At 39.9% G+C, this 16,366-nt stretch overlaps 1 protein-coding gene across 1 annotated transcript; it reads right to left on the reverse strand.

The window, feature by feature from the left end:
* Window positions 1-296: 296 nt before the first annotated feature.
* On the reverse strand, window positions 297-10,160 carry LOC108935704 (histidine triad nucleotide-binding protein 3-like). Its single transcript, XM_018754515.2, has 5 exons — window positions 9,850-10,160; window positions 6,993-7,110; window positions 4,799-4,868; window positions 3,987-4,113; window positions 297-2,114 (listed from the first exon to the last, which is right to left on the reverse strand). The coding sequence occupies exons 1-5, from the start codon at window positions 9,994-9,996 to the stop codon at window positions 2,061-2,063; spliced, it is 516 nt and encodes a 171-aa protein (XP_018610031.1). The 5' UTR covers window positions 9,997-10,160; the 3' UTR covers window positions 297-2,060.
* Window positions 10,161-16,366: the final 6,206 nt, after the last annotated feature.

Raw genomic sequence — 16,366 nt, forward strand, 5'->3', positions numbered from 1 at the left:
CCCTGGTTTTGTGTGGGCTTGCAGTTGCCTCAGATTGAATAGGCTGCCATCAATGAGGAAGCAGATGTAAATGCCATCATCGTCTTTAAGATCTCGGATGGCCTGCTGGAGCATCATACTGAAGAATAGGATGATTGGAAATCAAGCATTTAATGGAAAAACTCTAGTAGTGCAGGTGCAAAAAAATACGTGAACCCCAAGTTGCATTGGTTAAACCAAGCGGGCAAGTACAATCAGGTGTGTGAATCAACCATTTATTCATTTTATAAGTTTAATATTTTATACAAGAATAATGAGCATCCCTGTAGAGTTCACATACTTTCAAGCGGCATTGTAAAGATTCAAAGTGCATTACTGGTTTCTGCACATTTACAACTGTGTATGAACAGTTACACTTGTAAGTGGAGTTTAAACTTCTAACCATGACAGCTGTGTGACTGGTGTTCCACTGTAGTGAGTGGAGTTTGGTGTATTGAATGGTACTGCTTTCTGCCTGACAGCTTAAGGTCCATTGTGCTTTGTGATGAAACTCCTGCTTAAGCTTAACCTTCTGCAAATTCAGGTTTAATGGGTTTGTAACAAAATCAAACTAGTCATCAAAGGTATATTTTATAAATGGTTGAAGTGATAATAGGAACACACAAACATAACTGATTTTATACTAGAAAACAGAGACTCAGGCTCAACGTAAAGCAAATGGTGTTTTGCTATGATGCTGAAATCATGTGCTTTCAATTTTCATATAATGGCCACTACCTGTTATACATACAACAAGTCAAGGAACTCAAGTTGTAGCTGAGGATTGTGACATATTTTAACAGCTGGGGCCAGGGTTCCTCAGTCCACACTTGTACTAATAAGCAGTGGGCTGCCAGGAAAGCTGTTGTTTTCTTTTGCATATATAACCCAACAGCTGTACTGCTAGACTGTTACAATAGCTGTCATTGTTCACACGCTACTTGTTATTAAATAAAAATTAATGTTTTTGGATTACAGAAATGAAAGCTGTTAATTTTCTGTCATTCTATCTGGACTCTGCACTGAATAAGAAGTTATGGAAAATGGATATTTTCCTTATGTCTAAGTTCAAGCACTCTGTGTCACTGCATGAGAAGAGCACTCTATAAAATGAATTGAACTGATAGATGGAAGAATGAGTAAATGGATTTTGTAATAATAAAAAATAAATGGATTGTGAATAAAAACTTCATCCAAACATATTTTTCCATGTTAAACAGTAACATCATTGAAATTTGTTAATGCTGAGATCTTAGTTCACATAATCTTCCAAGGATCAGAATACTATACGGGGAACCGGAACAGAACAGTTCCATTACACCAATTGTATACTGAGTATTTATACAATATTTATTTCAGTAGCAGAAAATCATCTTCAATGCACAAGCAAGGAATTAGAAACCACAGTCAAGTTAAAAACATCAAGCCACTTTACACAATGCATTAATGCTCCTAAGCATCACTGGCTTGTATGTTAACTACTTATATGCCACAAATTTGTCCATGCAATGATCCACTGGTGACAGAGTGCTGTAAAACATTGTCTATAAATCTCAGTCTTATCATAACTGTGCAGTGTCTGGCAGGACAGACACTGCAGTTTCATTATAGTATTTAACATTGAATATCTCAATGGCAAATAGCTTTGAATCTCAATTAGTTCAGCATATGACTTTTAGCACCCTCAGTAACTCGCACAACTGAGCCAAATGTAAAGGTCATTGGGGTAAATCCAGGGAGTTATAATTCCAGTTTAAATTGAACAATGACACAGGACCTGCAGATTTTTCACACTTCTGACATGTATGTTAATGATTCAGGTCAAAGAGTGTAACTGTAATGAGCTGCAGTCACTGGACAATAATGTACTTGGTTATTCTTCATTTTGAGTTGATTTCCAGACCTTTGTAAACAGGAATCCATCATAACCAATTTCAGTAGTTAAGTGATTACAGTCTGAAAAGTGCATTGAGTTGAAAATGAAAATATTCAGTGTTTAGATGGAGTCAGATTCAGGCTCAGTCGGCTCTGTCCAATGGCCCTCACTGCGCTGAATCGCTGCTCATGGAGTTCAGCCGCTGGATCAGTTGATCAGCCTTGTGCAGGGACACAAACGATTGTCAGAGTCAGCAGGGGCTCTTCTCTATGGTAAGTATCCTCCTCAAAAGCTTGTTTGCTCTGCTTAGCCAATATAGGGGAAAAACTCAACTGTTCACTATAGAAGTCCTCCACCTCATCAGCTGTGCTCACTGATATAAACTCATTTACCCAAAACATGACATGAAACTGATGCAATGAAGGGTGAGTGTGGCCTGGAGATGAGCTCTCCCATGTCAGACTCTGGTGTTTGGGCTAAACACTTTCTGAAGATGTTGGTGCTGCAGGCCACTGAGAATGTGTACGGCTCAGGGTTTGGACTTCCAGTATACTGTGAAACAGCAGAGTTTTGGGCTATGGCCACTAAAAGCAGAGCATGTGCAATGTGCACAAAGCAGATCTCAATTTGGTCCTTACTGACCAGAAGTTGATTTTTGTCACCCTTAAGTAACAATCAAATGAAAACTTCATAATTAAGCATATTATATTAAAAAAAAAAAGTTACTGTATATAAACACACACACACACACACACACATTTTCTGAACCGCTTGTCCCATACGGGGCCAATGGTTCTTAATAATAAACAGGTGCTAATTTGCGAAGAGCATCAAAACATTGTATGCACACTCACTCTCTCTGTCTTTCTGTCTCTCTGAGAGCACTCGGCTACAAAAGACATTTCTTCCCAGTTGCGGAATCTCACTCCAGACAAACCCCCCCCATTCTCAAACCTACCTCAAGTCTCTTTGAAAACAACTGCCCACTTTGTCCCTCGACCACAATTTCGGATCCTTGCTTCTGTTCCGATCAACCGACCATTCACCCATACCCGTCCTCGAGAACACGTCTAGTCCATTGATTCTGAATAAATGATTCTGCACTTGGGCCCAGCTTCCTCCATGTCCTCTGTTATCATTACAGTAGTAACATTATCTCTTTATCTCTTTCTATGTCTCTATTATAAATACTGTAGTTACATGTATTATCATCATCATTACATTACATTGTATTATTACTGTATTGTTAAATTAAAGATGTTTTAGTGTATCCAAAGTGTCACGATATACTAAGACAATCAGCTGACAAACTGACGTTAGATACCCACCATACCTAACTGTTCCAACCTATGTCAAAATTCGACTTAAAGACAGAGGACACAGAACTCGTTCGTAACCCGGGGACTGCCTGTATTGTTATATAGCTTTACATTGCTGAAGTACAGGGTGTAATCTCTGCTTTGGTTATACTGAGAACCGTTTTCCCTGAAAAACCCAAAAAAGATTTTCGGTGTAGTTTTTGGGGCTTCCTCCCTGGTCACGTTCTGCAAACGCTTGATAATTTTTTCATGTAAACTTATCTCATGTTTTCCACCATGCATAATGTTTATGTCACATCTGCATGTTTTGCAAACTCTTGTCCTTGCCTAGAAACATCTATAAATGCGAACTCGTCTTTGTATTTCACAGAAAACTTCTGCAAAACTAATTTTTTAAGAAAAAGTTATTAGGCATGGCAGCAAAAGTTTGCAAGCTCATGCAGGAATCTGAGCTTTTGCAAAGCAATCACCTGGGGCAAGTATGATGGTCATGCCCAGAAGCAAGTATCTGTACAAATGGCTGATTAGACGGATTGGAGAGAAGTGTGTGGATAGTGATGGTGTGTGGTGATTTTTTTTATTATTTCTTTATTTTTCTTGAAAGCTGAATTTAGCAACAAAAAAATCTGAAGTTTTGTACTCAGTGTTGAAATTCTGAAAAATTATGACAAAACAGGAAGGACTAGCAACTATCCAAAGGCTGACAATAACAATACTGTATTCCAAATAATCTCACCATAACAAAACAAAAAAAAAAAGACACTGCTCCTTACCGTGATGAACCAGTATGAATCTGGTCTGTAGACAAGGCGGGACATGAAGCCCATCTGGCTGGCAGGCGCCAGCACGTGCAGGTGCAGGTGTGTGACAGAGCAAAACGGCGGCCAGTGGAATCCCAGCCTGCAAACACACCAGTCCATCTGTATCTCACCCTTGTAAAGCATCATCTTTCAGCTTTCTCTACACACCTAAACCAGAGAAAGACAACCTGTCATCCCTCATAGGATAGAGAAAGGTCATGTTACCCCCTTTGCATAGCTATAATAAAGTGGATCTGATGTCAAACCTTCACCAGATATCCTTAGGGTTGAGTTACCCTTTTATGCAGGTACCCTTTTACCCTCTTATGAGGTATCTGACAGACATTTCATATAGTGAGTAATTTTTTGCTTGTGCTTGGGCAATTGTTAGATATGTACTCATTTATCTGATACTTTTCTTTAAAGCAGCTTACAGTATTAGATTTGTATAGTAACACGACATTTTACCAATTTATACAGCTCAACTTTGTTTTACTGGACCAATTCAGGGTATGCACCTTGCCAGCAGGAAGGATGACTGAAACCTGGGTCCTTTATTTTCAAGGCAGTGACAAACCACTACACTACCTGCTACCCACTGTTTTATTAAAATGGCTCCTGCATCACAACAAATGTCTAGAGCCTTAAATGGCCAAATGTAAAATCACAAGCTACATAGGATGCTTTGGATTAAAACAGATGGTAAGCAAAAAAAAAAAAAAAAAAACCATCAGAATCCTCGAGTGACATCCTTGGTAGCGAATCTGAGCAGCAAGTGGCCGTACCTGACATCCTCAAGGTCCATTACGTTATTGTTCTTCAGCATGGTCTTCCCCAATTCCACCATCTTCTCCACTGGTGACAGACAGCAACAAACATGATCCATCAACTCACATATCATTCCCAGGGATTCCCAACTGGTGAAATAACTTCAACTGCTGTTGTTTTGATACAGCCATGCTCCTAAAACTGTATGTTCAGACCCAAATGTTTAAGAACACAGCATGATTTCAGACAGTCCATCTGGGATATGACAATGTCCCAACACTCAAGCTACCCTAAACATTCCCCATAATATTTCAACACAGCTCCATTGAGTGTAATTATTGAGGCAGTACAGAGTCACAGTGGGTAGCGTTGGTGATTCACAGCTCCTGACCTGTGGGTTCGAATCCACCTCAGTCTGTAAGGGAATTTCCATCTTCTCTGGATGATCCAATTTCCTCCCTAAAAATCTGTTTTGGGTTAAAGTTGCTGCCTTTGGATCCAAAGGTCACAGGTTTGATCCCCACCTTTGACTGTAGTGCCCTTAAGCAAGGTACTTACCCTAAATTACTCCAATAAGAAATTACCCAGCTATATAAATGGGAAAATGCTTGTAACTGTAATAACTGTAACCTTAACATTCTAAGTTGCTTTGGAGGAAAGTGTCAGCTAAATGACTAAATGTTATGCAGATGGGCAGATACCTGTATGTAGTAAGTCATCAGCTATACACACACTATTATTCATAGTATCATAACCGTACTGATGCGAATGCTGTGAACAGTTGCTTCTACGCGATAATGCACAAATCTTTTACTAGTGAAGCCATGTAAAGGCAGTCCCTGGGTTACAAATGAGTTCCGTGATCTCAGTCTGTCTAAGTCGGATTTTAACGTAAATTAGAACAGTTACGTATGGTCAGCTAACATCAGTTTGTCTTACTATATCGTGTACTTTTCAATGCATCAAAAACATTAAAGAAACACTTCCGGATACACTAAAACATCTTTAATATGACAATATAGTAATAATAATACAATGTAATGATGATAATGATAACAATAATAATAAATGTAACTACAGTATTTATAATAGAGAGTCATAGAAAGAGATAATAAATGTTACTACTGTCATGATGAACAGAGGACACAGGAGACTGGATCCAAGTGCAGGATCATTTATTCAGAATCAAAGAACTAGATGTGGTGTCATGGTCGGGGACAGGCGAATGGTCGATCGATCGGCGAACTAACAAGAGGGGAGGATCTGAAATCATGGTCAAGGGACATGGCAGGCTGTCATTATCAAAGAGATGTGAAACAGAACTGGGGAACAAAAAGGGACAGGACTTTGAAGACTAAAGCGAGGTAGGTTTGAAAACGCAGTGAGGAGTGAGATCCCGCAACTGGGACGAGGTTAAGAAGTGTTTAAGAAATGAAACTGCTGGTTGAGGTGTGGGGTGTGGTTGTGACAACTACAGTATTTATAAGAGAGAGCGAGAGAGTGTGCGTGCGCATGCAAAACATTAAAGAGACTAATGTTCGCTTATCCAATGTGCGATGGCGTTTCACCTTTTTCCGATCGTTTATTATTTCCACTTTAGTTTCAGTTGTCATCGTTTCCCTTTTCTTGGATGCATCACCATCACTTGCATCACATTTACACTTTGGTGCCACAGTTAGGAGGGTAAAAACAAAAAAATTAAAACCAAATACAGTAACACACAAGACACCGTTAATGGCAGGATGGTCCAAATGAAAAGAATGAAGTCTGTCCTACCTCGGGCTTACGCACTCCACCAACGAGCCGACAAACCGCCACAGACGCGCAATGTTTTGATGCGGGTTGCAAAGTAGCACCCATTTGTTATTACAAACCATTGTATGTAACTCCAATTTTGTATATAAAAGGCTTACTAATGAAGTTATTGATTGTTACTTAAGCATGACAAAAAAAATAACTTCCAGTCAGTAAGGGGGTGGTTTGTAACTATGGATTGTACATAAGTCGGACATTCATAACCCGGGAACTGCCTGTACAGTAAACTTTTAGTACAAAGCATATGTTTTGAACCTGTGTTCCACTGGGGGGCACTACAATATTAATGATGATGATAAAATCAAAGTACTCCTACTTCAAAACTAATTGAGACTACAGCAGTAGGATAGATCCGTGCTGGGTGGTGACAGTGTTGTGTTTTGGACTGTATCTCACCCAGCTGCACGTGCTCCTGCCGCAGGGATTTGCAGTTTCCCATGTGTCTGCTGGGAACCACCAGGTAGTGGTGTGGGGCGCCCGGTTTTATATCTCGAAAACAAGAAAGATCTTCATCCTGTCGAAACAATATTACACGAGTGATATGGTGCATGTTAGACCATAGCCACAGCATGTCAACGGCACTAGTGTCATGTTTGATATGTTTTACAAGCTTTTTCATTCGTAAATTGTACACACTGTTGGAGTGCCCAACAGTGTGTACAATTCATACATATGACTGGGGTAAGATGAGCCCATTTTTACTTATCTTGTCCTCTAGGCAAGGAAAAATGAGAAAGAAGTAAAATGAAAACATCTACTTATATTTCAGGATGTCTGCTATCAACTAGGGGTGCGGTGGTGCAGTGGGTTGGACCGCAGTCCTGCTCTCCGGTGGGTCTGGGGTTCGAGTCCCGCTTGGGGTACCTTGCGACGGCCTGGCGTCCTGTCCTGGGTGTGTCCCCTCCCCCTCCGGCCTTACGCCCTGTGTTGCCGGGTAGGCTCCGGTTCCCTGTGACCCCGTATGGGACAAGCGGTTCTGAAAATGTGTGTGTGTGTGCGTGCTATCAACTAAAATAAGAATGCATCCATGGCAAACAGCCTTAGAAATATGACTTCTCAAAAAAAAAAAAAAAAAAAAAAAAAAAAAGTGGTCATGTGGCTTAGCTGTACCCAGGTCAGGGGTAAGTTGATCCAAGTCACTGGGTAAGTTGACCATCAGACTTTTTAAGTTTAAACTCAAGCATAATTTAATGAATAAGCAGTTACACAATTTTGAACTCGTGAAAACAAACCACCAGAACTTAAACAAATAAACATGCCACAGTTAGAACTTCAAGACCACTGCACAACAAAAACAACTATTCAACATCCCATTTAGCAAGGTTATGAGGAAATATGAATTGTTGCTCCTTCCTTGCAGTTCCTCCAGCCTTTTGCGGTTGCGGTAGCTTAATGAGCACATCATTTAATGGGAAAGATGCCTCATCATTTTTTTTAATGCAAAAGTGGGTTTTTCCACTACCAGTGCTACCCCAGGTTCTTCTCAAAAATCTTGCACTCACTTCGCCAAACTCAAGGCTCTCAACCAAGCCAATGTAACGGTTGTTCCTGCATTTGGTTGCAGAATTGACTATTATAAATTCACTGACAGATCTGAGATTTCAGGTTCACCTCTCTCCTCCTCAGAGTTCTCATACTCAGAAGTGTCATCAAGTGGGACAGAAACATCACTGTCCTCAGTGCTGCTGTACACTGCATTTGTCCTCTTTGGTTTCCTCATGAGCTTTCCTTGTTCTTTGATACTTTATTTTTCCCCTTCTGTTTATTTTTCCTCTCTTGTTGAGCCATTTCTATTGCCTGTTTTTCAGGTGTATTAGTCAGTATCCTTGTTTTTATGTGCTTTCATTTTGCTTGTGCCCTGGGATGCTGACTTTTGAGTAAGGGTAGAATTTCAGGAGGAGAAACATATCCAACGTATTTGGGTTGTGAATCTGGCTTGCTTGGTGAAACACTTGGATGTGTAGGGAAAACATCCCAGTTTGTTATAAATATACTTGAGTTTTGATTATTAGTTATTAATGTAGTCAAATACATTAATTCTGTCATCTGTCCATCATTTTAGCCAGATTGTCAAAGAACTCCCGACAGTAGTTTTATTGGAGGCAGCTGCCCTTTCCAAAGGTGTTGCTTCAGGCAAATGGCAGGAGAGATGGTAGCATGCCATAAAATTCTTAAACCAATCTCAACCTAAAAAGAAATGCTAAATCATTCTATCGTGATTTTGTATTCACCTACATACAAATTAGCCTATACTGACTTACTACATCATGTCATTTTCTGCACACCCTATTTGCTAAACCCTTCTCTTTCCAGTTATTGGGGACAGGAATGTTGTTTCTGCCAATTCCAAAGCCAGTTCAGAGACATTTCTTTGTACTAAGGCCATGAAACTGGTCAGCAAGCTTCTTGATATGGATTTCAAGTGCCCTCATCATCTTCTCTCTGAAGACCCTTTTTGCTTCTGCTGTTCCACTGTACCCTACCGTTTTTACTTCCTTTACCTTGTTCTTTTTAATCATGTACCCCCACAGAGTGGATCTATCAATATTTCTGTCTTTTGCCACTGACCTGATAAATTTTCCACCCTTGACATCAGTGGCTGCCCTCTCCCTCTTCAGTTGTTGCTGAGCCCCAGTTTGTTTTTACCTTGTAGGTCTTGGCATCATAGCTTTTCTACAGTGTCTAACATATGACAAACCAAACAAGCTATGCAATACTATATTTAAATACCATTATCAAAGACTTAACATTACTACCTATGGTGGGGTAAGTTTAAAACACCGGCTCCATTTCAAATTTACTTCAAAGCACTTGGTTCACTTTGACTTATATATATAGCTATCATTTTGTTAAAAGAAAATACATAGAGTAGTAATTCAGGCTAATATTTAGCTAAGTTACCCACATGGATTTGGATTAGCAAATCACCATGTTACATGTATGATACATAGTTTTAGACCTGGTTAAACTTGCTTAGACATGACTAACTTGCTTGGCATGCCATGCAGAAAATTTACTTTGACAAGGGAAAAACGATTTTTGGTGTCAAAAAATACTCCCGGCTTCTCCCATGTGCTTCAATCCATTACAGCCAGATAAAAATGATCCAAGCTTCCTAAATTAATCGTCACACGACAGAAAATGTACAGGAGGTGGGTCAACTTACCCACTGGCTCATCTTACCCCACTCTACCCTATTCCCCTACAACAATGCGTTCGAGTCGTAGTAAAAGCGTCTCGTCTTCGTACTTACATAGTGCAGCAAATCTGATTTTACTTCTTTGTTTACAATCTTGCAAAATATGCATGTTTTCTGGTAGCTGTCGTTGTGAAGCACGCTGTCTCGCGCTGTTCGTTCTCCTTCCTTCTCCGCCATGTTCGCCCACAGGGAAAAAGGCATCCAGTAGAGTGCCGAGACCGTCGAACGAAAGTAATCGACTGTCGATAGGTAGATGGATGAGATACACACACACAGACACGAGAGTCTGAAACAGCTCGTCCCGAGTGGGGACGTGGCAAACCGGAGCCTACCCCGGCAACGCAGGGCGCAAGGCTGGGGGGGACGCACCCACGGGACGCCAGTCCGTCGCAGAGTACCCCAAGGAGAATTCAAACCCCAGACCCAGAGCGGGACCCAGCCAAAGAAGCTGCTGCGCCACCGCACCCCCCCCAATGGATAACATACTTTACATTTATTCATTTAACTGACGCTTTTCTCTAAATCGAATTACAGTCTTAAGGTATGATAAGCTTAAAATTATTTACCTATTTATACATCTGGGTAATTTTACTGGAACAATTTAAATACCTTGCTGAAGGGTAAGTCTGAGCTGAGGATCAAACCTGCAACCTTTGGTTTGGATCCAAAGGCAGTAGCTCTAAGTAGTACCTGATATCCCTAAATAAATGGTGTGTGTTGTCACTAATATATAACTAATATATATACATGCAGTCAACAGCACACAAAAGTGACCATTTATTTAATTTCTTGGAGAAGAGACTTGTACACTGGCTGTCCAAATATTAAGAGAAGAAGACTTTAGTGTTGTCTTGGATGAAACTAAGGACAGATGGCCCCTAGGTCAACCCTCGCACTTAAAATCTACTTTAAAACTTCCCATGGATAAATTTAATGTTGCTGACATATGGAGGGAGAAATTTGTAAATGATAGGTTATACACCTGGAGCAACAAAGATGGCTCTATACAATCACATATGGGCTTCTGGCTTGTTTCTGGGGCATTAGATAGAAATAGCATTACAGTTAACATTTTGACAACACCATTGACTGACTACAAAGCTGTCTTTATTGGTATCTTTTTTCTTTGCTGGAAGATCTTACAGTAGAGGGGCTTCTTACTGGAAGCTGAACAGTTCCCTGCTTAAACATGAATCTGTAAAAGCAATGCTGAAGAGGCTGATCACTTATTACTGGAATAAAGCCCAGAGGGATGGTATGTTTAGTTCCAACTGGGAGCTATTAAAGTTTGAAATAAGCAAATATTTAAGAAAATACAGCAGCTCTCTAGCCAAATCTAGATGTGTTTTAGAGGAGAAGCTTATTTCAGAGATCACTTACTGCCAGGGAGTTTATCAGAAGAGGAGAGGTTAAGGTTAACTGAGCTACAGAGCAAATTGGATTTCATGTACAGAGCAAGACTAGAGGGAGCTTTTATAAGGTCTCAATAGAAGTGGCTGTGGCATGGGGAGCAAATTTATGTGTACTTCTTCAAGCTTGAGAAGTCAGAAGCCAAACTTAACCCTATTTTTCAGTTGAACATTGAGGAAAGTGTTACCAGTAGCCCAGAGAAAATTTCCAACTTTTGTTATAGCTATTACTCCACACTGTACAAATCTAAGTTAAATGATGACATACAGCCTTATCTAAATATCACAACTGAATTGCATTAGTGAAGATCAAACACTGATGTGTGACTTTCCAATTACTGTAGAGGAAATTATGGATGCCATTAAATGCCTTAAAAATAAGTCACCAGGCAATGATGGGATCACAGCTGAATTTTATAAGCTCTTTACTGAGTTAATTACACCCTTTTTTGTTTGAAGTTTATTTAAAGAGCATCGCTCAAACTGCTCTTGCTGCTAGTATGATGCAAGGTGTAATCTGTTCAATTCCTAAGCCTAAAAAAGACTTGCTCTTTATTGACAATTGGAGACCAGTTAGTTCACTTAACAATGATTATAAAATTGTTGCCACTGTGTTTGCCAGAAGATTTAAACAAGTGTTAGATTTGGTTATTGAGGAAAATCAATCTGGGTTTATTAGTAAGAGGCATATGTTCAATAATATAAGATTGGTCCTAGACCCTATTGATTATTCTGATTTTGTTGTAGATGATAGCTTTATATTGTTTTTGGATTTCCACAAGGCTTTTCATACTATTGAGCACCCCTTTATTTTTTTTTTACTGTTTACAGACTTTTGGATTTGGGAATTACATCTGCAGAGCAATGAAAACCCTCTATGCAAATGGTAACAGCTTTGTCAAGTTAAGTCATGGCACCTCCCAAAGGAGGTATTATGCAGGGTTGCCCAGTCTCTGTGTACCTTTTCTCCTTGTTGCTCAAGTCTATTGTCATTTTATTAAGTTATATAGTCTAGAAGGCATTTCCATTGCGGGAAGAAGTATTATTATAAGTCAGTTGGCAGACTGATGTGAGCTGCTTGCATGGAAGGATTGTCCTTTAACATCAATTAGTGGCATTCTTGTTAAAGAAAAAATAAATTATATAGAGATTCAGCAAAGTAAGGATCCACTGGATCAACTAGACAAAGAACAAATTTAATTTTTTGGTTACAAAGGGACCTGCCTTTAAAAGGCCACGTCCTTCGGTCCAAAGCAGAAGGTATTTCCAGGTTCACTTATGTTGCCTCGCCAGTACATTTAGACAGGAAAACTGCTAAAACAATAGACAAGATGCTCTTCAATTTTCTATGGAAAAACAGAGTAAACTATATCTGAAAGTCTGTTATCAGCTCACAAGAACGGTGGGCTTGATTTCTTGGACTTTACTACTGTGAATTTGACTCTTAAAATTAACTAAATGAAACAATTTCTGAGAACTGATGCCTCCATCTGAAATTTCATCCTAAAATTAGTTTTTGACCAAATTGGTAGTATCTCATTCCTTATGATGTGCAATTATAATACAGGGAAGTTACCAGTTGTCAGCCTTTCACAAACAGGTTCTGTTGGCATGAAAATTAATTTACAAGCACAAATTTTCTCCACACCGGTATTATACCTGGAACAATGGTGAGGTTCTGTATAAGGGTAGGATATCTTTTTAAGGAGTTGGCAGAGGACACAGAATGGATAAGAAGGTTGCAAAGAGTCTGTGTGGTTTTTTTTTTTTTTTTGTGGTAGAAGGTAGTTTTAACTGAAGAGACAGCAGAGTGAAAAGTAGCTAAGAGTAGTTTGTAGGCATCCAGGCCCGAACGAGCCTTGGATTTTCGCCATCTTCGCTCTGCAGCCCGGAGTTTGGTCCTGTTAGGTAACGTGTCTGTCACATAGTGAGCTGTGACAGGCATGTTGGTAGCAAGGAATCAGTAAGATGCCAGCAAAATACCATCAATGAAGTGCTGAACCTTGTTGCTCTTGTTGCCTGTTCACATGCATTTCACCTTGTGCTGCTAGACTGCTTGTTTTGGTCCAGTATTCCACTTAACATTTTTTGTTTGAACTAGATTGGGTACTGGGAAAGGCCTACCGGTATCTGTTTTTTGTTATTAACATGAAAATTTTTTATAAAAGTATGACACGTATGCATTTGGTTGTTAAAAGTAAATACATTTATTGTTTTCAAAAATCACTTATGGAATCCTTTTTCTTACCATTCAGCTGTTGGGCATTCTGTGGTGTTTGGTACCTTTGTATTGCAAACCAGATGGGGTGAATCATTTAGGGTATTTCTAGGTCAGGGATCGGCAACCCGCGGCTCCGGAGCCGCAAGTGGCTCTTTCATCCCTCTGCTGCGGCTCCCTGTAGATTTGGAAAATAAATAATAAATATTTAATTTAAATTTATTTTAGTTAGTTTTTTAAAAAAAATGTAATTCTAAATTCTAAGATTATGATGCTCTTGTAACATTAAAATAAACCGTGTTTAATTTTTTTGTCGCTCAAAATATGCGTCATAACTGCCGACTTGCGAAATCCGCCGGCGCGAAATTGAAAATTCCATTCAATTCAGATCAAGCTTTTCAACCCCAGGTAGGCAAACATGGATAAATGCAAGAAAAGAAAAGTTTCTGAAGAAAACAGAACATTTAATGAGATGTGGACAGATTCATTTTCAGAATCACAAATGGAGTGATATTGAAAACCTTCCCAAGCCGGACAAACTTGTGTTTGAAACGTGGAATGCCATCTCCGACACTTGTGACTTACACAAACATGAAAAAGTACGCATTTGGAGTCTTGTCGATCTTCGGATCCACATACATATGTGAGCAGGTCTTCTCCAACATGAACTACATTAAAAACAACCACGGTTCACGCCTTACAGACGAAACCTTACAGTCCTGTGTGAAGATGAAGGTGACGTCATACAGCCCTGATGTGGAGACGCTGTGCGCTGAGGTTCAGGAGCAAAAGTCACATTAAGCAAGTAAATTTAATATTTTAATTGGCTATTATTTTGCAAATATATATTTTACATTGTTCAGTGAAATAGTGTTTTTTTTATTCAGGTTGACAGCTGACTGCACGCTCCAGTACGCGATTAAATGATGACGACACACAGAAGCAGACGGCATTTTTGGTTTGCTGCAGCCGGCAAGTTAAAATTTTGATGTCATGAATACGAAGAGGACTCAATTAGACATTGAACATTTTATTTGAAAGTAACCTTCAACCCAGCGTCTTTTTTGTTAGTTCAAACTGTTCAAAATATTTTTGTTTGCCTGCAGAAATAAAATTTCGTTTTCTCGGTAGCAGTTCATTGATTTCATAAATGCAACACACTACAGTTTTTTCTATACTTTCCATAAAGGTAAAAAACGATATATGCAGTGTTATCTTCATTTTAGATGTCAAAAGGGTTTTGTGGCTCCCTGTGTTTTTTTTCTGTGGGAAACGGGTCCAAATAGCTCTTTGAGTGTTTAAGGTTGCCGACCCCTGTTCTAGGTGGAAGTCCTTGGGCACAACCAACTTGACAGGGGTGTTTTATTGTGCAATGGGATAAATGTTTTCTAAGTTGTAACATATGGATATTTATAGTAGAAAAAATGTTTTGTATGGCTTGTATGTTTTTGTATTAATGTTGGATGTTATTTCTGGGGGGAAATGCACCTTGGAATAGTTGAGGCTGTATGGTGTAGCCAGAAGGGCGGAGTTACTGCTATATAAGCTTGTATTAGGTCACTAGTGGGGGTTGCTGACTGATGCAAATGTATGCAGACTTGGGCAGATAGGCACTCACACAGCAAGTAAGAGAGTTGTGTATTGCTGTTGGTGCAAGGGGTTAAGCCCGTGGTTCATAGGCCTTATGTTCTTTTGTAATTTACTGTTTGTTTTTGTATTTGGTTGGGGTGAATGTGTTTTGAAGAACATCTTCTAAGTAAAGAAAAATAAACCTTTTTGGTCCATCTACTTCAGTTCTCCACTGTTGCCTCCATCCGTCATCCATATCCTCACAGTTTCACTCCACCATGGGGTGGCATTGGGGCATGCTGTTTTGGAAGGTAGTAGACAGAGAGAGTCAAGGGAGGAAGATAGAGCAGAGAGGAAAATGTTAGTGGCGTCGTCTGTTGATTGATCCGAGAACTGCGCAGCAGAAGGGAGAACGGACAGCATGGTAGAGGTAAAGCAGGAAGGAGAGAGAGATTCTAAGTTACTGTGAAAGGTGAAAATGGGTATAGAAAAAGGTGAGGGATTAGTGGTGAGGCAGGGCTAGAAAGAAATGAAGTGATCAGAGATATGCAGCGGAGTAGCAGAGAGGACGGGACAGCCACAGTTACGGAAAAATACAAGGTCAAAGAAATTGCCTGCTTTAAGAGTAGCAGGGGATTGGGACAGGGAGAGATCAAAGGAGGGTAGGAGCAACAGAAGGCCACTTGCATGAATGTTGTCGAGATGCAGGTTGAAGTCACCCAGGAGAATCAGCGGAGTGTTGTTTACAATCACTGTAAGCACAGCATTGTTTATGGTCTTGTTGAGCTCAACAAGATGTCAAAGTCATCCAAGAAGTAGCTGAGAGGGCTAGGAGAGCGATAAAGAACAACCACAACAAAAGTGATTGGGGCAGTGATAGAGACAGCATGCCGTTCAAAGGAGGACAGATCATGCAGGTGGAGAGGGAGAACAGAATATTCCCACCAGGGAGAGATGAGCAGGCCTGTACCTCTGCCGGAGGGACGAGGGGTGTGAGATAAGGATTTTAGGTTTTTATTCTTAATGTGGCCATGTATATCTCAGGAAAGCAAGAGCACAGAATTTGGTGTTATAAAACAAGAAACCACATCTGTATTTGATTGTATTTACTATAAAATATTCTGCAGAGAATCCATCTGCATTCCCCAGGACCATTCCTTTAATGTTATTCACTAGATATATGGCCATCACACAGATTCATCAAGCTGCACTGCCCTGTCCATCTGGGACCGCAGGGTGCGTTGCATTTTTGGAGAAACTATGCAATCCTGATGAGATTATCGGGTGTGGGAATTGCTGCACAGTCCAAGGGGATGGTTGCTGGGCAACCACATTATTTCAGCAGTTAAACGCAGCAATACAAGGGTGAGGCACT

The sequence above is a fragment of the Scleropages formosus genome, chromosome 8 (assembly GCF_900964775.1).
Source record: "Scleropages formosus chromosome 8, fSclFor1.1, whole genome shotgun sequence".
NCBI lineage: Eukaryota > Metazoa > Chordata > Actinopteri > Osteoglossiformes > Osteoglossidae > Scleropages > Scleropages formosus.

Excerpts from the sequence above, each read along its gene's own strand:
- LOC108935704 (XM_018754515.2), bottom strand. The coding sequence starts at position 9,996 with ATGCCTTTTTCCCTGTGGGCGAACATGGCGGAGAAGGAAGGAGAACGA. Across the intron at positions 7,111-9,849 it reads AATCAGATTTGCTGCACTAT|GATGAAGATCTTTCTTGTTT; the intron begins GTAAGTACGAAG and ends TTGTTTCGACAG. Across the intron at positions 2,115-3,986 it reads ATTCATACTGGTTCATCACG|GCTGATCAACTGATCCAGCG; the intron begins GTAAGGAGCAGT and ends TCCCTGCACAAG.